General features: G+C 42.0%; 1 protein-coding gene across 2 annotated transcripts in view; it reads right to left on the bottom strand.

Annotated features, from left to right (window-relative positions):
• The window catches only part of LOC139536899 (serine/threonine-protein kinase 26-like), a 24103-nt gene extending 1567 nt beyond the window's left edge, over positions 1–22536 (bottom strand). Inside the window, exons 1-10 of one of the 2 annotated variants that reach the window (XM_071337606.1) lie at positions 22045–22536; positions 10921–11151; positions 1932–1988; positions 1730–1838; positions 1428–1585; positions 1090–1275; positions 813–961; positions 601–697; positions 402–464; positions 176–303 (exon numbers count right to left, since the gene is read on the bottom strand). In XM_071337606.1, the coding sequence (XP_071193707.1) occupies positions 176–303; positions 402–464; positions 601–697; positions 813–961; positions 1090–1275; positions 1428–1585; positions 1730–1838; positions 1932–1988; positions 10921–11151; positions 22045–22095 (1229 nt within the window). In that variant the 5' untranslated portion in view covers positions 22096–22536. Of the gene's footprint in view, positions 1–171; positions 304–401; positions 465–600; positions 698–812; positions 962–1089; positions 1276–1427; positions 1586–1729; positions 1839–1931; positions 1989–10920; positions 11152–22044 lie in introns of those variants that run through there. The other variant, XM_071337607.1, reaches the window with a different exon arrangement.

The following is a 22536-nucleotide window of genomic DNA, read 5'->3' as shown; positions in this document are numbered from 1 at the left end:
GATGGAAAAGTCCACAGAAAGAAAAACACAGTTGAAGGCCACCTGCTCCAAATTGTAACATGTAATCTCCAAATTGTAACATGTAATCTCCAGAAGAACCATCCAGCCAATAGTCTAGTCTACGTCACTAACTATAGTCCCCCCCCCCCCCCTCCCCTGCTGTCCCCTAACTCACCTCTGGAACTTGTCGATGATCCGGTTGACCATCTTGTCTGTGACTCCAGGGCAGATGTCCTCAGCCATGTGGAGGTTTTTCTCCAGCTCCTCTATCCCTCCCTTCGTCTGTCCATCCCTGCGCTGCAGCTAGGAGCGGTGGAAATGGAGACAAAGGCAAAACAATATAGATTACTCAACTCATCTTTACAACTGTTATAAAAGAGCGCCGATGTAGTAGAGTCTACCTCGGTGAATACCGGGGCGATCAGTGTGGTCAAGCTGGCAGACTTCTTCAGGAGGTCTTGGTCCTGTCATCAAATGGAAAGCAGAGGAGAACATTATAGACCCATGATACTCTCCCGAATTGTTTGCATTAGCCCACTAATCACACAACTAACATTGTAATTACATTCACTTCCTTGTCCTCGACTCAGGCCAACTCACCATTCCATTGGACACATTATTCGGGTCTTTCTTCTTGCGAACAGTAGTAAAGGACCAGCCTGGCTGGGAGGAGTCATTCTCCTTGTTGCTGGACTCCCTGGGAGACACACAACAGATAGGATTATCCACAAGTTTAATGTTATTGTAGTTCAGACAGGGTCTCAGATCAACTCTTAGTCAAGGGTACAATGTTAAGAGCCTTCACTACTCACGAGTCAGAGTCTTCAGAGCTGGAGTCTCCGTCACTGTGTCCCTCGGCCTTCCAGCGTTTCAACCGGTCTATCAGCTCAGTGAGGTAGGACGTCTTCTTGGCATTCTTCACTATGAACTTGTGCTTCAGAAGCTCCTTAGCTGTTGGCCTCTATAAAGGGGAATATTGGCCCACAATTAAAAGGCAGGCTAACCATGGACAACCCCTAAATAATGCAAGATAGTCAAGTCATGGAACCATGAGAAATAAAAGACAAAGTGCTCAGGCATTGTACTTACAAATGAAGGGTCTTTGTTGAGGCAGGAGTCTATAAACTCTTTGAAGGTCTTGGAGAAGTCTCCACTGAGGGTGGGTGGGGTGTTCTTTGGTATGAGGAAGAGGACCCGCATGGGGTGCATGTCTGAGTTGGGAGGCTCACCCTTGGCCAGCTCGATGGCAGTGATGCCCAGAGACCAAATATCAGCCTGGAGGAGGGCAAGTGTGTTAGAGAGGGGCCAGTAATTCAGTGAAAGTAAGTTTGCGGGATTTGACAGCATGTTTATGTCATGAAAAGAGGACACGCCTTCAATTCCAAGTGCCCTCCACTAAACACAGAAGAGAACAGAAAGCTGGTAACCTTGGAGTCGTAGGCAGACTGTTGGATGACCTCAGGGGCCATCCAGAAGGGCGTGCCCACGAACGTCTCCCGTTTGATCTGGGTGTCTGTCAGCTGGCCCGCCACGCCAAAGTCTGCCAGCTTCACTTCGCCACACTCGGACAGGAGCACGTTGGCCGCTGCCAAACCACACACAACCGTGATAATGTCAACAGCAATGAGTGAAATCAATACATGACACACTACTGGCACAAGAGCTAGACTACCGGATATATTAACCCTAATACCGCAGCTCGTCTCTACGGAAGATATTCCACACACACCTTTGATGTCCCTGTGAATCTTCCTCTCGGAGTGGAGGTAGTCCAGGCCCTTCAAGATCTCCTTCAGCATGGTCGCAATCTGAAACTCGTCAAATGCCCCTGCTCGCAGCTAGACACAAGACATACAGTGAGCACACATACGCAAACCTACCAACAGACATTGGGGGGGGGGGGGGGGACACAGACATATTGTAACTCTTACCAGGTCCAGAGCTGAGCCACCACCAAGGTACTCCATAATGATCCATAGTTTACTGCCCTGTACAGAGAGAGAGAGAGAGAGAGAGGTAGAAAAGAGGGAACCATTAGACATGATTTTAGGCCGAGGCGCCGTAGGTAACCCCCCCCCCCCAAGTTCCGCCCTTGTCCCACCCCCCCGGGAAAGATTTGTATCATGTTCTGCACCTGTTTCTTTACCTCGAGCCTACTTTACCTCCAGGCTACTGTTGTCACCCTCCCTTCACATTTCTCACTGTTTTACCGGTGAAAACGTCCACCATCTGATCTCAAATCGGTTTCATGGGAATATGCATTTAAATCTTTAGGTTATGCCCATATTTTTCCTAATGGTGCGCGCTGTTCAGAAAAATGTCACCATTCGCACAATCATCCTAAAATCTCATAATACACGAGGTGGTGTTTTGTCTTACAGTAACGTTATACTATTATAGTCGCTTCTCATGAACAATACTATCAATATATGATCTTGCAGACATATTTAACTTTATTAAAACGAGCGCCATTCACCAGAGTAGCCTGTTCTCTACGAGTAAAGCAGAGACTGTGTATACAAGTAGAATACAGCACACTCGCAGAAGCTTCTGGACCTTTCGCTTCCGGGAAGAGGGGTCCAGAAAAGTCAGATCCCCAGCCACGCCGATGATTTTCATTTCAACCTCATGCAGGAGCTACACATGGCCGTGAACACGTTTTCCATGCAGAATATCTTTTATGTGCAAATAGAAATAACCTTGTGTCTGTGGCAACCTCACCAATGCCCTCAACCCAAGCCCAGATACAAAGTCCCTGCCAAGTGCCGACATGTGCGAGTCTTGGGATTTGTCCACTTCACAAACATATTGGGAGATCATCCAATAAGACTCCCTAACTGACGCATATAAAAATCACACGATGCTCCAGATTGAGGCACGAGGGAGAAGGTGGGCTGCAGAACAAGAGCATACTCGGAGTGAAAGGTGGAAAAGCTGGCATTCAACACGCCACACTGCTCTCAGCAAACATTTCAAGGCCCTGGCAAAATCAGGGGTGGGTCACGTCACCCTCTCTTCTAGAAATACAGGTATTGTAACATAGCAGAAGAGGGTTCTTCTGTTAAGCGGCACTGTATTTCTAATGGTACGGATCGAGTCGTTGCCGTTTAAGGAACAGACAATCAACACCTTTTGAATTGTAGCCGATTACACTCGCAACTGTGAAACAAAGCTTTACATAACGTCATTTGAACGCTGAGAAGTTAATTGATTGCACTCAAATTGGCCATTTGAATTTTTGGGGTTCACATAATATTCAATAAATACAGTATCAGTCAAAAGTTTGGACACCTACTCATCCAAGGTTTTTTTTTTTTTTTTACTGTTTTCTACATTGTAGAATAATAATTGATAATGAAGACATCAAAACTATGAAATAACACATGGAATCATGTAGTAACCAAAAAAAGTGTTAAATCAAAATGTATTTTAGGTTCTTCAAACTAGCCACCCTTTGCACACTCTTGGCATTCTCTTAATCAGCTTCACCTGGAATACTTTTACAACAGTCTTGAAGGAGTTCCCACATATGCTGAGCATTTGTTCGCAGCTTTTCCTGTACTGTGGGTCCAACTCATCCCAAACCATCTCAATTTGGTTCAGGTAGGTGATGCGGCTCTCCTTGGTCAAATAGCCCTTACACAGCCTGGAGCTGTGTTGGGTCATTGTCCTGTTGAAAAACAAATGATAGTCCCACTAAGCGCAAACCAGATGGGATGGCGTATCACTGCAGAATGCTGTGGTAGCCATGCTCGTTAAGGGTGCCTTAAATTCTAAATATAATCACAGAGTGTCACCAGCAAAGCACCCCCTCCATGCTTCTCGTGTTTCTTGGCCCAAGCAAGTCTCTTCTTATTGGTGTCAATCAGTAGTGGTTTCTTTAGAGGAATTTGTCCATGAAGGCCTGATTCACGCAGTCTCCTCTGAACAGTTGATGCTGACGTGTGTTACTTTTAAAAATTTTAACTAGGAAAGTCAGTTAAGAACAAATTCTTATTTACTCTAATGAACTTATCCTCTGCAGCAGAGAATAACGGACTGGCCATCTGGCGCACCGGGAGTTTTCCCGGTGGGCCGCTTGACAATTGTGGCTTGAGCAAAGCAAAATATAAATAACCCCAGCCCCCGCTTAAATAAAAATAACCAAGTTCTGTATGTCTGACTGGCCCAGGCGAGTGTGCTGCCGGAACTCTGCCACTGTGATTGGGTATTACATCTGTCAGCCTCTCTCCCCCAGCCAATTACTTTTGGTCCAGTCCATTCTAACTTTACCTGGGCCCCACCCCTTTCACATCTCTGTTAAATGGTGACATTTGGATAAATAGTGGAGTGGAGCAAGATGGACAAACAAAGAGAAATAACGTAAAGGTGGTGCTGAAAAGCGGAGAGAGAAGAGGTTGAAGTCCCATGAGGCTGATGCAGCCAAATGTTTTAAAATAAATTATTAATTTGGCGCCGTTACCAGTCAATCTCAGCCTAATGAGCCCGAAGGCACTGGCAGCAGAGAGGAGAGAGAGCAGCCCATTGAGCCCAGCGATACCAGTTCAACTGTTAGTCAAGGTTTTGCAGCTGAAGCGGTAAGACAGAAGACAATAGGGATAAAATAAGCAATGTTTGGGTTTGGCAAGCTGGCTATTCAGCTATATCGGGTGCCTTTTGTTGAAACAAGCTCTCGTCAATGTCACTTTTCGTGAACCAACCAATCACAGCCTGGATGGGGCGGGACAATACAAAGGTTGACGTGCTACAGCAAACTTTCGAAAAATTGAACTCATTGTTACTACTTAGCATTAACAAATTAGACACTAACCACCAACGTAGACCATTTCTCTTGCACAAGGATTTAATGACGGAACAAAACCTACAAAATGTTGGTTGTGTATTTCTTAAACTGCTGTATTGTCCAACTGGAATGAATATTATACTAGTGGTATATAGTATACTATATGAAACTATGAATATACTAACATTATACTATTATATTAACATTATACTTTTCATTTAATGTTATAATATTATACTAATTTATACTAATCCAGGTTGAGGATAGTGCATCTGCAGTGGACAGATGTGCATTGAGCCAGAGCCAGGATGCCACTGCCACTCCAATTTTTGATTATTTTAGAAGGCTGAAGTCAGGGGACCTAGATGTTTTTTAGTTTCCACCCCCAACAAAAGTGTGAAAAGTCTGTGGTGCAGAAGGTTATCTTTTGTAAAAATGGGACCAACAGGAAGTGGCTGTCATACAGCAAAGAGAACCATGCTTTATTCTGCTTCCTTTGTATGGCATTTGCAAAGCCCACAGAGAGCAGCCCTTTCATGAACGGAATGACAGACTGGAAGCATATCCATCAGAGAGTGGGAGCATGAGAAGAGCGTTATGCATAGAGGTTATGCTGAGGCCTACTTTCTAAGGTCCTCCAAAGGTAACATTGAGAGCCTGCTCATCGGCAGTCAGATGTCTGCTCATAGAGAGCAAGCGTGCAGAACAAGGCAAGTGCTAGAGAGCATTATAGACGTTGTTAAAGTCGTAGGCGAGAGGGGTCTGAGCTACAGAGGCCTGCAGTCTGAAGCAGCTTATACGTTAGATGACAGCAGCATTGACCATGGCAACTTTTTAGAGATGATCATTCTGCTGGGAAAGTGTATGTGTATGAAAGAGCATCTCACTGCCTGCATAGAAAAAAAGCAAAAAACTGCATTAGTCTGGGTCAAGAGGGGGCAGAGGCTCTGTAATCACTCTATTATCAAAGACTACCATCGTTAACGTCATTACCACCATCCAACACACAATGCAGGCCACCATAGCAAGTGAAACCCAGGATGCTGGTATGTCTTCAGTCCAGATCGACACTACGCAGAACATTACGACACAAGATCAATGTTCTGTCATAGTCAGATGTGTGACCAACGTCATCCATGAGAGGCTTGTGGCTGTGGTGAAATGCGAGGCATCCACTGGACAATACTTTGTCCAGGTACTGAGTGAAGTGCCGGAAAACATGAAGCTTGACATCAGCAAGTGCATTGGCAATTCCACTGATGGAGCCACTAGTATGCAAGGCCAGTATAAAGGCTTCTCTGCCCTGCTCTCTGCAAAGTCCACCAATCAAGTGCATGTGTGGTGCTATGCACACATTTTTTAACCTTGTTTTGGCAGACACAAGTGAGTGGGTCACTTTTTTTTCTCTCATTAACAACATAGCTGTGTTCTTCCGTGAATCCTACCAGAGGATGAACATTGGGGAGAAGGAGAGCAAGGACCCAAGACACAGACGTCTTGTTCCAATTGGAGAGACACGCTGGTGGGCTAAAGACAATGCCTTAAAGAAGGTTGATGTCCTTCTCACACTTTCAACCATACAAGATCAGAAAAACAACACTACTGCACGGGTCAAGGCACACGGATACATTGAGGGGCTGCTGAAGTGTGAAACAATACTTACAGCTCAGATATTCCTCAGAATATTTCAGGTCACCTCACCAAGTCCCAAAATACCTTCAAACAAGTGGAATGGATATTCTGTCTGCGCATCGTATGGTTGTGTCTACAGAGGAGCAGCTGAAAGGAACGGCAAGAGATTTTGAAAAAGTCAAGCCAGCTGCAGACACATTTGTTCCGTGGGCCAACAGGAAGTTGCAGGAATCGGGATGAGGAAACAGAGCTGGAGTTAAAGACCAATCTGCCAACAAAAAGGGCTTGAAAGAAGAAAACCATGCCTGGAGAGATGGCACAAGATGAGACTTTTACTGGGGCAGAGTGCGCATACAGGATTGGTGTCCATACTCAAATGCTGGATATATAGTTATTAATAGCATCCATCTGCGATTTCTGAGTAATGGCACTTTGTATGCCTACATGGCTCTTCTGGACCCTAAAAACTTTAGTCAGCTAACATCCAGTGCAAGTGGCTTTCCACAGTCAGCACCTTCAAGAACTAAGCAAATGTTTGATCAAATTTGACAGCAGAGCGACGGTGGCCAATTTATAGAGTGGGCTCATGAGTCTATGTTTAAACAATAGGGATTTGAAGAATACACAACCACGACTATGGAGGATCATGGACCTGAAGGAAATTAAGACGAGGTGGAGATGGTGAACAAGAGCTGTACATCTTGCAAGGACTGTCCAGTGTGTTGCTACCGTATTTTTAGTCAGTACAACCTATTGACCGACGCGTACCACATCCTGGGCCTTGCTTACAAGTTCCTACTTACCGGTCAATAAGCCAGGTAGCTTGCAAGCGGAGCTTCTCTACTCTGAAATTCATCAAGAGTAGGCTCAGGAGCACCTGGAGGCTTTTATGCTCATGGTTACCGAGCGAGATGTTTTAATGGCCCTGGACAGTTACTTGGTTATAGATAGCATTGCTGAGAGAAGTGAGCTGCAAAAATGTCTAATTTAAGGAAGGAGGATTTAAGGAAATATGTTTATTTTAATTTTATTCCGACTTGCCTACTCACCAGTCTTTCCACCAACACATTTCTTCCTGTATTTATTTTACTGGCCAGATGGTTCCAGAGATTCTTGCCACCTTGCTGCCAGTGCCAATAAGTGCTCCTTCTAGCCAGCCTCCTCCTAAGAGCAACACGTTCCCCTTGTTCTATTTTACTGAAGTTGTTATAAATATTGGTCAGTAATCTTGTTTACATAAAGTGTGGAGTGGGTTGTGTGGATGGTGGGGTATCGCTGGGGGGGGGGGGTTTTGGTGGGCCGGTCTGAATCAAAAGGTCCGGGGCCATTTTTCATTCCCAGTCCGTCACTGGCAGCAGAGGTAACTCTGGGTCTTCCTTTTTTGTGGGGGTCCTCATGAAAGCCAGTTTCCTCATAGCGCTTGATGGTTTTTGTGACTGCACTTGAAGAAACTTTCAAAGTGACTGGACTTCTTAAAGTAATAGACTTAATTGAAATGCATTCCAGGTGACTACCTCAAGAAGCTGGTTGAGAGAATGCCAAGAGTGTGCAAAGTTGTCATCAAGGCAAAGGGGAACTACTTTGAAAAATCTCAAATATAAAATGTGTCATTTCATACTTTTGATGTCTTCACTATTATTCTACTATGTAGAAAATAGTCAAAATAAAGGAAAACCCTGGAATGAGTAGGTGTCCAAACTTTTGACTGCTATTTACATAAAGTAACTTAATAAAAAATATAAAAATATTATACATTTGCAAAAGTGTCAAAAAAACTGTTTTTGCTTTGTCATTATGTGATATTGTGTGTAGATTGAGGATGTAAAAAATTAAGAATAAGGCTCTAACGTAACAAATTGTGGAAAAAGCCAAGGGGTCTGAATACTTTCTGAATGCACCATATATTACCACTTGTGAATGATGCCCAGCTTGTGTGCATTAAGGCAATTAACAGTCCATGCCTTTTTTTGCGACTTTTTCAAATCAGAGTCCCACACCTCATGTAGCCTAGCCCATAGTCCTATATGTTTTGATGAGGTTTGTATCACAATTGAAGAGGCCAAATAACTTCTTAAAATGAAGCACACTAATCCGCTTTACAATGGGTGTAGAGCCTAACTGGCAAACAGCGCGAGTTTCAAGTTGGGAGAAGATCATTTTCACCAGAAAATTGCACCTTGATAATAACCGCATGACATGCATAAATCGCATTTGCGGTCACTTTGAGAATGCGGTTTTCCCACTAATGGAATATTCCCGCTTATAGCCTACTGCCGTGTGTGTATTGCTGCGCTTATAATGTGAAGAAATACCATAATAGTTTACCTACATTTTAAGCTAAACGTTCTGATCTGTTGTGTCAGCCTCATTGCTTAAAAAAGTATTTTTGATGCTAGTGCATCGCATCCCACAACTGTCCCAGACTGTTTGGAATATGTATTTCTTGCACAGAATAGGTCAACTTTGTACTATTGGGGAAAGTAGATGCTTGCTGTTTATTAGGCCTACTCATCTTGTTGGCTGACGAAAAGTAAATGTAGACAGTTCTTTCCATATCTTAAATATGCGCCACGGAATTGGTGGCGATGTCTCGGTCTTCACTTGTAGCCTGTGAGAAAGACCCGATCACGTGACAGAGCCATGTGAGAGAGGTGCTTTGGAGCACGCAGCCAGGAGAAGGGAATTATAATGAATTATTGTATTCAGCCCATGTGCACAACAGCCACTGGCCGCTGTAACATAACGTTAATAACTCTAAAATTAAGCATATAGGAGTACTTGTTTCTTTGTTAACCGCTCAACACAGAATAGCTGCATGTGCGCATTCCCTCAAATCGCTTGGAGAAAATATAATTTATATATTTTATTCAGCAATGTTCAATTGTATTCTTCATACTATAAAAAAAATGCCTCGGAATTCTAAGCAAATCTTAACTGCTAAATGATCCATTGTAGCCATAGCCAGATCAGGGCCTAACATAAGAACAACTCAGAGTATACTATTCTGTTCTTCTGAAATAGACTACATTTTCTTCATATCATGTTTCTTAAGCCCTGTCTAAAATAATGGATGTATTGTGATGGTGTAGGCTACATTACATGGATTTAAATGTAGATGTTCCAAAAGGTCTGCATCAGCGGCTTGTAGGATATGCGTGGAGGCCAGGAGATGCTAAATGTGTTTATGTTAATTAACGGTCAATTACCGTGAGACAGACAGTTATTTGCTTGACAATCACGACCACAGCCCTACTCCCTCCCCCTGAAATTGTGTGCTACAATATGCCATTCTATATTGATTCTCAACAGGGAATCCATGTTTACTTGACAGAACACAACCTTTCTTAGGTTTTTGCCACATATTAAATTGAAAGAGTAGACTCCTTTTTTCTGAGTAGATTACTAATCTACTGCCTTACCTCAAAGTCCCACCCACAGTGATTGATTGACAGGTCTAAAACCCTACCAACTGTGACACAAACATCCTGCCCCCTCCACTGACAATCCCACCCACAGTGATTGATAGGCCGAACTGTTAAAGGGATAGTTCACCCAAATTACAAAATTACATTTGTTTCCTTACCCTAACTGTCCACAGCAGCAGAGCAAATAAAACACATAACTTGAAGAACAATCATCATTGTGGCAATTCATTCATATCTTAAGGTAAAACTGTAAATATGACTAATCTCAAGAGATGACAGGTTTAATGTTAAAAAGGTTATTTTACCTGAGAAAATAGTCCTGATCATATAGGCCGATATCCAAAACAACTAACACACTGAATTCATACATTTTCAGTCATTTTAATTGTAAAGTCATGTTTTCTACTCAATACCACAACTCATTTTACCAATCTAGGACATAAAGTCGTTAAAGTATTCAATAATTTAGCTGTGTATTTCGGACGGAATCAAGGCATTAGAATTTACCAGAGGCCACCAAAATAGAGCTCAATCAGCCTTTTTTATGTATTATTTTTATTCAATTATTATTATTTAATTTTTTACACGGGCATGGAGCCCCCAGACCGGAACTCCCTGGCTGGCTACATTTTCTATTTGGCTGGATACTCCATATACTTACAGAAAACAACATCGGATAAAAAAGCTATATTCCAAGCCACAGCTCCATACTACTTATCAGACAGAGAACTGATACTGTATACTGGTTGTTGGGGTGGGAGGGGGGTCCATGGAGGGCTTTTGATCATTTTATTGGATTCCTCCTGTCTTACTCATTGGTAGGAAAAATTATGATCCAAATCGGATGTTAGGTACTATATATTTGTTGACGATTATATGAAACCAATAAATAAAAATGCCAATTTGGGTGCAATCAATTACCTTCATTTCTCAGATCAAATTATATTTCAACCAAACCTTTCAGGAATATTAATTTGATGTTTCTAACTAACGATTTCAGAACAATCCGAGATGGTGGGTGTCAAATCCTCTTTCTGGTGCTTTTTGAGGTGGAACGACTGCAGTGTGCGTGTGCGTTACCTTGAGGTAGGAGCCGTAGTACTTGGTGACGTAGGGGCTGTCACACTGGCTGAGCACGGTGATCTCCTGCTGGATGTCCTCGATCTCATCCTCAGCCTCCTCCAGGTCAATGGTCTTGATGGCCACCACATTCTGGGTGCGGTTGTCGATGCCCTTGAACACCTCGCCGAAGGAGCCCTTTCCAATACGCTCCAGCTTGGTGAACAGCTCCTCGGGGTCCGTCCGGCTGTTCTGAAGGTTCAGAGACAGAGACATAACAGTTATGTGGCAAAAAATTTAAAAAATGAAACATTCCTTACCCCAGGACACCTCAACAGGTGAAAAAAGAAAAAGAGAACTGTTTCAACATAGACCTGATCATTTATTCACGGGACTTACGTTTCAGCGTAATCTCCTTCATCAGAGCTTTATGTGGCTAGTTTATACTGCTGAATGAGTCAAAAACAGGAAGTTGCCATTTCTTTAATTAACGTTGAACGGTGTGGCTTCATAGTTTATTGATAGGCCGGCTATATAAAACTGATGATCCAACTGTTTTATAAAAGAATAGCCTACCCAATTTGAAATATCCATATAGCCTAATCTGCACTGTAACCTCTCCCTAGATGACCACAAGCATATTTGCAAAGAGAGCCTGTTGGATCCAAATAAATGAGAAACTGTCTTCTGTTAAGCTTATTATCGCCAAACCTTGTTCTAAAATGTGGGACATTTCAAATACAGCAACGGTGAAAGGGTGTGGCATTGAGATTACTTGGAAGAAGACGCGTTATGACCTGAAAATGGGTTTTCACAGACAGATTTATGCCCTAGTGCATTTCTCAGTGTTTCCGATATTTTAATTTAGCAGCGGTGGGCCGCCGCTGCCAAATCATGTCCTCCACTCCAAAAATACAACGTACGTAGAAAAGATAATGGCGTTATATATATATATATATATTTTTTTTTTAAATAAGATCAACTTCCAGAACTAACAACCACCTAAATAAAAACTAGACAGTCAGGGAGAATCTAAAATTCAGAAAATGGCATGGCATGGGGCCCCCATTGACATGGTTATAATGTTGGAGTCACTCAGATGGCATAAGAACACAGCATATATTATGGATAAATTTGTAGAATTACAGGAAATTTGCTTTAAAACCGCTATTTTTCTCAGCCCCATGGAAAAATTTGTAGAATTTCAAGAAATTTGCTTTAAAAACAGCAAACTGGTAGCCACCGCTGCCGAAAAAAATACTAGGGGAAACACCAATGTATTAATCTGTACAGAGAGTGGTGGAAGTCAGTGGCACCAGCCTTGGTGGAAGTCAGTGGCACCAGCCTTGATCTCTCCCTGCCCTGACTATTAAGAGCCCTGTCTGGCAGGCTGGCACAGAGGCAGGAATAGATGACTGTCTTTGGTCACCTTTGGGTGTACGGGGCTTCAGTGTGACAGGACTGCCTAGAATGGCAGCAGCGCCAGTGTCTGGGCAGAGCCTGGCTCATGGCGTCACAGAGGGCCAGAGCAGCTATAGGAGGCTGCATCCTGCCCGAGTCTCACGCATCTAGACCGTCCTGCCTCAGATAAAGCTGTGAGCACTAGGCTAATCTGGAGACTGCCCAGGCCAGGACCTTAATCAGTTTGTTACCACCACATGGCAGAACATGTTGGGCTGGAAATAACTTCAGTCGACAGAATTTCTTGGGAGGAAGCTAGCTGTCTAAATTCAACAGGCCTATTCTGATTCAAAAGTAAAAGCTGAAGAGAAGAGGCCCCTGTGCATATTGTGGAAAGAACATGCAGGCAGCATGCTCAACATTTAACACACACACGTCGTGTGCATGGGCCCCGGTTCCAATGCACTGTTGACAACTAACCGACTCAGGTGTTACCCACAGCAAACAAGAGTAAGGAATACTTCCTCTCAGGCCACACCCTCTTCAAGTTGACAGAACACATCAATGTGGCCAATGCTACGGGTCATTGTTGGCAATATCACACCAGTCTCACAAAACAGTAAGGCTTGCCGCCTGATTTAGTGTCAGACTTTGGACTGCAGAGGTAGGCCTAATGCCTATACGAGAAAACAAGAGGAAATCACAAGGGAGTTGCTGATCTCCCTGGAGAGAGAGACAGGTGGATATCCTGCAGTTAGGAATCCATTTGCCAGAGCAATGAAGCATGGTGAACAAACGTCATTACTAAAGCCCCAGGGAAATTACTAATATCAACCACCTCTTATCAATGCAGCCTTCCTGCTGTTGCACAAGGCAGCTTGAGTACTGGAGTTCTGCAAAGTAGCCTTAATGCCTATGTTTTGCAATGACCATACTAGAACTTAGCAGGGAGAGAATAATCTGCAGATAAGACAATGAGAGAATGTTCATATGTCACAATTGACTTTCCTTGCCTTATAATATGTTACATTTCAGACGTGTTAGATAAGTGTGGCTAAACTGAAATAGAAAACACCCAAAGCCTAATCCCCAATTTAATAAATTGGTATCCAAAATATAACTGAAAAAGCATGGAATCTCACTTTGGTAAAGAAATGTCATAGTTCCACCCACAAGGGTTCTCATGGAGCAATCTTCCCTTTAAATGTTCAAAACATCAACGACAGAAATGAGACCTAACGATGTAACGTTATTGCACTGAAATGTTCTCATCCATATCAGATTACAGGCTGTAAATGCAGAACAGCAGTTGTAGCTAGTGGCTTAGGCCTATTTCAAGTCCCAAATCTAGTGAACGGTGACCATATGGCAGCCCAAACAATGTATAATTTGCCAAGGCAAAGGATACACAAAAGATGCTTTCAGTAGACCAGAGGCAAACACCTGTGCCTTTCTATATACAGTTGAAGTCGGACGTTTACATAAACTTGTTTTAATGACTCCAACCTAAGTGTATCAACCACTCCACAAATGTCTAGTTAACAAACTATAGTTTTGGCAAGTCGGTTAGGACATCTACTTCATGCAAGACACAAGTAATTTCTCAAACAATTGTTTACATAGATTATTTCACTTAGAATTCACTATATCACAATTCTAGTGGGTCAGACGTTTACATACACTAAGTTGACTGTGCCTTTAAACAGCTTGGGAAATTCCAGAAAATGATGTCATGGCTTTAGAAGCTTCTGATAGGCTAATTGACATCATTTGAGTCAATTGGAGGTGTACCTGTGGATGTATTTCAAGGCCTACCTTCAAACTCAGTGCCCGTTTGCTTGACATCATGGGAAAATCTAAAGAAATCAATTTGGACCTCCATGGACCATCCTTGGGAGCAATTTCCAAATGCCTGAAGGTACCACGTTTATCTGTACAAACAATAGTACGCAAGTATAAACACCATGGGACCACGCAGCCGTCATACCCCTCAGGAAGGAGACGCATTCTGTCTCCTAGAGATGAACATACTTTAGTGCGAAAAGTGCATATCAATCCCACAACAGCAAAGGACCTTGTGAAGATGCTGGAGGAAACAGGAACAAAAGTATCTATATCCACAGTAAAACGAGTCCTATATCGACATAACCTGAAAGGCCGCTCAGCAAGGAAGAAGCCACTGCTCCAAAACCTCCATAAAAAAAGCCAGACTACGGTTTGCAACTGCACATGGGGACAACGATCTTACTTTTTGGAGAAATGTCCTCTGGTCTGATGAAACAAAAATAGAACTGTTTGGCCATAATGACCATCGATATATTTGGAGGAAAAAGGGGGACACTTGCAAGCTGAAGAACACCATCCCAATCGTGAAGCACCATCATGTTGTGGGGGTGCTTTGCTGCAGGAGAGACTGGTGCACTTCACAAAATAGATGGCATAATGAGGATAGAAAATGATGTGGATATATTGAAGCAACATCAAGACATCAGTCAGGAAGTTCAAAGTTGGTCGCAAATTAGTCTTCCAAATGGACAATGACCCCAAGCATACTTCCAAAGTTGTGGCAAAATGGCTTACGGACAACAAAGTCAAGGTATTGGAGTGGCCATCACAAAGCCCTGACCTCAATCCTATAGAAAATGTGTGGGCAGAACTGAAAAAGCCTGTGCGAGCAAGGAGGCCTACAAACCTGACTCAGTTACACCAGCTCTGTCAGGAGGAATGGGCCAAAATTCACCCAACTTATTGTGGGAAGCTTGTGGAAGGCTACCGGAAACATTTGACCCAAGTTAAACTATTTAAAGGCAATGCTACCAAATACTAATTGAGTGTATGTAAACCTCTGACCCACTGGGAATGTGATGAAATAAATAAAAGCTGAAATAAATAATTCTCTCTGCTATTATTCTGACATTTCACATTCTTAAATAAAGTGGTGATCCTAACTGACCTAAGACAGGAGATTTTTACTAGGATTAAATGTCAGGAATTGTGAAAAACTGAGTTTAAATGTATTTGGCTAAGGTGTATGTAAACTTCGGACTTCAACTGTATGTATGTATGTATGTATGTATGTATGTATGTATGTATGTATGTATGTATGTATGTATGTATGTATGTATGTATGTATGTACACACACACACACAGTGCATTCGGAAAGTATTCAGAACCCTTTTTCTTTCCACATTTTATTAAGTTACAGCTTTTTTCCAAAATTAATTAAATAATTTCCCCCCGCTCATCAATCTACACACAATACCCCATAATGACAAAGCAAAAACAGGTTTAGACATTTTGGGAAATGTATTAAAAATAAAAACAGAAATACCTTGTTTGAAAGATGTGCCATTTCCAACACGTGGGCCAGCCCCCTTGCAATTCAAGTACTAGCCAATGAACTTCCGGCCCTCACCATTTGAGTGACAGCTAGCAAGATACACACAGCAGAGCAAAAGCAATGACATGGTGCACATATCTGCACATATGTGACGTAGTACGTAACCTTTGGGGACCACTTTTGGCTCATGAGCGCTACTTTCAGAACCTTTGGCTAAAAAGTATACAAAAAGTACAGATTCTCTTTAACAGGGCTTTGTGAATCTCTTTAACAGGATGAGCCAGAACAGCTTCAATCCACTTTGGCATAGATTCTACAAGTGTCTGAAACTATTGCTGGGATGCGACACCATTCTCCCACAAGAAATTCCATCATTTGGTGTTTTGTTGATGGTGGTGGAAAACGCCGTCTCAGGCACCGCTCCAAAATCTTCCATACTTGTTCAATTAGGTTAAGATCTGGTGACTGAGATGGCCATGGCATATGGTTTACATCATTTTCATGCTCAACAAACCATTCAGTGACCACTCATGCCCTGTGGATGGGGGCTTTATCATCCTGTGGGCAAAGCCATGGAGAGGCTTCTCTGCAACTTCGCTATTACTATTACACTGTTATTATCAGTAGTATTTCATTATTAGTATTCAAGTTATTACCTCTAAATATTAGTCTAGTATACAAATTAAGAAGTGTCAGATTGTAGAGGAATTCTGGAAAAATGCAGATTCCAATTGACGCACCAAGTCCGATGCGTTTTTCCCCTCCACTTTCCCCGATCGATTCGCATAACGCCACCGACGCTACTGTGGTCATTCTCTATGGAAATATGTTGTTCAAAGTGTCTAGAGGACACAGGAATGAGAGAAAAATTATATATTACTGGAAAAATTATACACTGCTGAAAATATTATGATATAGGCTATGCATCCTGTAGGATGAATCAGGAAGAGAGCTTGGCAACGTTTCATTCAGTTGCACCACATTTAATAAGAGAAGAAACGAAAAATTGTCACCGGTTGTCATTCCCTGCACATATGCTGACCCTGCAACAAGACACAGGTTGTTGTTTTCGATCTGATTAAAGAGATGAAGTCCAGACAGGCTAGTCCTATTTTAGGAAATGGACATAAGGAAAAAGTGAACTCATACATGCACACCACCCACCTAAAAGGACCCATCAATCAAGCTGCCTGCAGCGCATCTAACTCAGACATAAGCAAATCACATTTCTCCTTTCCCAAAAACATATTAAAAACCTTGCCTTCAAATCCTTTCTGTAGAATATCAAAATGAATGCTAAATCAATGTAGCCCATTGAGGATCAGTGGTGGAAAAGTACCCAATTGTCATACTTCAGTAAAAGTATACAGTACATTCGGAAAGTATTTAGACCCCTTGACTTTTTCCACATTTTGTTACTTTGCAGCCTTACTCTAAAATTGATTCAATCGTGTTTTCCCTCAATCTACACACACACCACCCCATAATGATTGTAATACATTTGCATGAATAAAAAAAAAAAAAATAACAATAATGAAATATCACATTAATATAAGTTTTCAGACCTGTTACTCAGTACTTTGTTGAAGCACCTTTGGCAGCCATTACAGCTAGAGGTCGACCGATTAAATCGGAATGGCCGATTAATTAGGGCCGATTTCAAGTGTTCATAACAATCGGAAATCTGTATTTTTGGACTCCGATTTTTTTTACACCTTTATTTAACTAGGCAAGTGAGTTAAGAACACATTCTTATTTTCAATGACGGCCTAAGAACAGAGGGTTAACTGCCTTGTTCAGGGTCAGAACGACAGATTTTTACCTTGTCAGCTCTGGGATTCAATCTTGCAACCTTACAGTTAACTAGTCCAACATTCTAACCACCTGCCTCACGAAGAGCCCGCCTGTTATGCGAATGCAGTAAGAAGCCAAGGTAAGTTGCTAGCTAGCATTAAACTTATCTTATAAAAAAAATCAATCATAATCACTAGTTAACTACACATGGTTGATGATATTACTAGTTTATCTAGCGTGTCCTGCGTTGCATATAATCGATGCGGTGCGCATTCGCGAAAAAGGACTGTCGTTGCTCCAACGTGTACCTAACCATAAACATCAATGCCTTTCTTAAAATCAATACACAGAAGTATATATTTTTAAACCTGCATATTTAGCTAAAAGACATCCAGGTTAGCAGGCAATATTAACCAGGTGAAATTGTGTCACTTCTCTTGCGTTCATTGCACGCAGAGTCAGGGTAAATGCAACAGTTTGGGCCGCCTGGCTCATTGCAAACTAATTTGCCAGAATTTTACGTAATTATGACATAACATTGAAGGTTGTGCAATGTAACAGGAATATTTAGACTTATGGATGCCACCCGTTAGATAAAATAAGGAACGGTTCCGTATTTCACAGAAAAAATTAACGTTTTGTTTTCGAGATGATAGGTCATTAATATGGTCGAATCTGGAAACTAAGGCTCGTATTTGTGTGTTATTATGTTATAATTAAGTCTATGATTTGATAGAGCAGTCTGACTGAGCGATGGTAGGCACCAGCAGGCTCGTAAGCATTCATTCAAACAACACTTTCGTGCGTTTTGGCAGCAGCTCTACGCAATGCTTCAAGCATTGCGCTGTTTATGACTTCAAGCCTATCAACTCCCGAGATTAGGTTGGTGTAACCGATGTGAAATGGCTAGCTAGTTAGCGGGGTGCGCGCTAATAGCGTTTCAAACATCACTCGCTCTGAGACTTGGAGTAGTTGTTCCCCTTGCTCTGCATGGGTAACACTGCTTCGAGGGTGGCTGTTGTCGATGTGTTCCTGGTTCGAGCCCAGGTAGCGGCGAGGAGAGGGATGGAAGCTATACTGTTACACTGGCAATACTAAAGTGCCTATAAGAACATCCAATAGTCAAAGGTATATGAAATACAAATCGTAGAGAGAAATAGTCCTATAATTCCTACAACCTAAAACGTCTTACCTGGGAATATTGAAGACTCATGTTAAAAGGAACCACCAGCTTTCATATGTTCTCATGTTCTGAGCAAGGAACTTAAACGTTAGCTTTCTTACATGGCACATATTGCACTTTTACTTTCTTCCCCAAAACATTGTTTTTGCATTATGTAAACCAAATTGAACATGTTTCATTATTTATTTGAGGCTACATTGATTTTATTGATGTATTATATTAAGTTAAAATAAAAGTGTTCATTCAGTATTGTTGTAATTGTCATTATTACAAATAAATTACAAAAATAAATAAATAAAATAGGCTGATTAATTGGTATCAGCTTTTTTTGGTCCTCCAATAAATCGGTATCGGCGTTGAAAAATCATAATCGGTCGACCTCTAATTACAGCCTCGAGTCTTCTTGGGTATGACGCTACAAGCTTGGCACACCTGTATTTGGGGAGTTTATCCCATTATTCTCTGCAGATCCTCTCAAGCTCTGTCAGGCTGGATGGGGAGCATCGCTGCACAGCTATTTTCAGTTCTCTCCAGATGGTCGATCGGGTTCAAGTCCAAGCTCTGGCTGGGCCACTCAAGGACATTCAGAGACTTGTCCCGAAGTCACTCCTGTGTTGTCTTGGCTGTGTGATAAGGGTCATTGTGCTGTTGGAAGGGGAACCTTCGCCCAAGTCTGAGGTCCTGAGTGCTCTGGAGCAGTTTTACATCACGGAGCTCTCTGTACTTTACTCCGTTCATCTTTCCCTCGAGCCTAACTAATCTCCTAGTCCCTGCCTCTGAAAATCCAGACAGCATGATGCTGCCATCACCATGCTTCAATGTAGGGATGGTGCCAGGTTTCCTCCAGAAGTGACACTTGGCATTCAGGCCAAAGAGTTCAATCTTGGTCTCATCAGAACAGAGAATCTTGTTTCTCATTGTCTGAGAGTCCTTTAGGTGCCTTTTGGCTAACTCCAAGCGGGCTGTCATGTGCCTTTTACTGAGGAGTAGCTTCTGTCTGGCCACTCTACCATAAATGCCTGATTGGTGGAGGGCTGCAGAGATGGTGGTCCTTCTGGAAGGTTCTCCCATCTCCACAGAGGAACTCTGGAGCTCTGTCAGAGTGACCATCAGATTATTGGTCACCTCCCTGACCAAGGCCCTTCTCCCCCGATTGCTCAGTTTGGCTGGGTAGCCAGCTCTAGGAAGAGTCTTGGTTCCAAACTTCTCCCATTTAAGAATGATGGAGGCCACTGGGTTGTTGGGGACCTTCAATGCTGCAGAAATGTTTTGGTACCCTTCCTAAATCTGTGCATCGACACAATCCTGTCTCGGAGCTCTACGGACAAGTCCTTCGACCTCATGGCTTGGTTTTTGCTCTGACATGCACTGTCAACTGTGGGACCTTGTATAAACAGGTGTGTGCCTTTCTAAATAATGTCCCATCAATTGAATTTACCACAGGTGGACTCCAATTTATATAAACATCTCAAGGATGATCAATGGAAACAGGATGCACCTGAGCTCAATTTCAAGTCTCATAGCAAAGGGTCTGAATACTTATGTAAATAAGGTTTCAGATGTATATATATGTATCTATCTACACACACACACTTCTAAAAGCCTGTTTTCGCTTTGTCATTATGGGTTATTGTGTAGATTGATAAAGCATTTTTTTTTTTAATAAAGTCATCCATTTTTTAATAAGGCTGTAACATAACAAAATGTGGAAAAAGTCATGGGGTCTGAATACTTTCCGAACACACTGTAGATACCTTAATAGAAAGTTACTCAAGTAAAAGTATTTGGTTCTAAATATACTTAAGTATTAAAAGTAAAAATCATTTAAAATTCATTATATTAAGCAAAGCAGACGTCACCATTTTCTTATTTTAAATAAGAAATTTAAAAAGCAGACGGCTAGCCGATGGCTAGCCACAGGCACACACAGACAATTTACAAATGATGCATTTGTGTTTAGTGAGTCCACCATATCAGGGGCAGTAGGGATGACCACGTATTCTCTTGATAAGTGCGTGAATTCAACCATTTTCCTGTCCTGCTAAGCATTCAAAATGTAACGAGTACTTTTGGGTGTCAAGGAGAATGCAGGGAGTAAAAAGTACATTATTTTCTTTAGGAATGCAGTGAACTAAAAGTTGGCAAAATATAAATAGTAAAGTAAAGTACAGATACCCCAAAAAACGACTTTACACCACTGACGAGAATATAGACAACTATTAGAAAATAGAAACATACACACAGCCTGTCCATAGCCTAATGATCAGCCTGTCCATAGCCTAATGATCAGCCTGTCCATAGCCTAATGATCAGCCATTGATCAATTTTAGTGAAGCAATGGGGGTGTACTATAAATTGGCAATGAACTGGAGGGGAAGTTTGAATGGCGAGAGTGACACAGTCTAGAACGTGTGATATGATCACATTGGCTAAATTGATATCTTGCTACACTGATGCATTGTAAACATTAAAAATCAGGCAGAGAAATGAATTAATAATTCACACAATTAACCCAGACCTGCCATTGGCAGTGGCATGTCAGTGTCATCAGTTTATTTTCGCATGTTCAATTTTACGTCTAACTATGATGTTTGGTTAAGCACTTCTCACGTGATCAAATGTGAACGAAGAGTCATCTGTCATTGAACTACAAACACTTCATTGAAGAATCCCTACTGTCAACCAATCACCGACGAAGGGGAATTGACTTCGGCTACCAAACTTCGACAAGCCTCAAGAAAAAAAAGTGCTTGAACCCTGCCGTACATCAAAACGAACACAAACGTCACAAAAAGTCGTCATAATATATGCGCGAACTGTTTCGACTGGGACGCATAGATCACGAAGTCTTGCGCTACCGGTGCTGGCACATGCGCAGATCAAATACACCGCTGGAACGCTGATTAAACTGTTGAGTTTAGTTACATGTCCTAATAATTCTAAAGATTGCGCAGAAAACCAGGTGTTTTAATCGGCGTATGCTTACTTTGATTTTGACATTACGCCGATTACGATAAGCAGAGTAAAGTGTGTACATGACTATTGCCATACGTTACTCGGCCTAGTACTGCCATAATCAGTTTAATATCAAATTATGAGTGTACATGTAGCTAAACGTACGTTGACAGACGTGTCATTCCTTCCTGTGAACTGTCGATATATACCTGAGTGCTCATAAAGCTGGTTAGCTAACTGATTTGTGTCATGCCCTCAAAACGGTCTAGCAACAATACACCAACTGGATACAAAACTAGCTAAGTTAGCGGCTGTAGTTAAGTTACTTAGCTATTAGTTAACTAGCTAGTTATGAAGTTACACACTAACAACGTCCTGCAATCTTGCTAACTGACGTTACTCAACTAAATGCAAGAAAGCTATTTAACGTGAAATGGTTATTATTGAAAAAGTTGGGAGGCCTCCACTTACCTGCATCCCAGGCACTTGCACCGCAACCGGTGACTGGGCCATCTTCCGCATCCAAATGAATAACAGAAAACCAACCGATTAACGTTTTAGATAACTAACCTAGCGAACTAACGTCAGGCAACCCAGTTTGTGGTTTATTATTCGCTAGTTAACGGTAGCAACCTATTTTCCTTTGAAAAACGTAGCTAACTGCTAAAGTCGTCGTAGCTAGCTGACATTACACACCCAGCCTTAACGCTAGGCTAGCTACTTCAAAACAACAGGCGACTGACTATTCCATGACATCGATATTGATGTTTTAACATTAATTTATAGTTGTAAAACAATGTCTTTGATGTTACGACAGGCTATTCATCTGTGTATTTAGCTAGTAAAAAATACAATCCAAAAGTGCAAGCAGTCGACGACTTGTTGTCAGAACTACGTTGATGTGGCTGGCTGGCTTTATGCCGCGTTCATATATTAGTGGGAACTCGGAAATTTCCAACTTGA

This window comes from Salvelinus alpinus, chromosome 13, assembly GCF_045679555.1.
Source record: "Salvelinus alpinus chromosome 13, SLU_Salpinus.1, whole genome shotgun sequence".
NCBI lineage: Eukaryota > Metazoa > Chordata > Actinopteri > Salmoniformes > Salmonidae > Salvelinus > Salvelinus alpinus.
The sequence above is the reverse complement of the archived record's forward strand: the minus strand, read 5'-3'. Positions and strand labels throughout refer to the sequence as shown.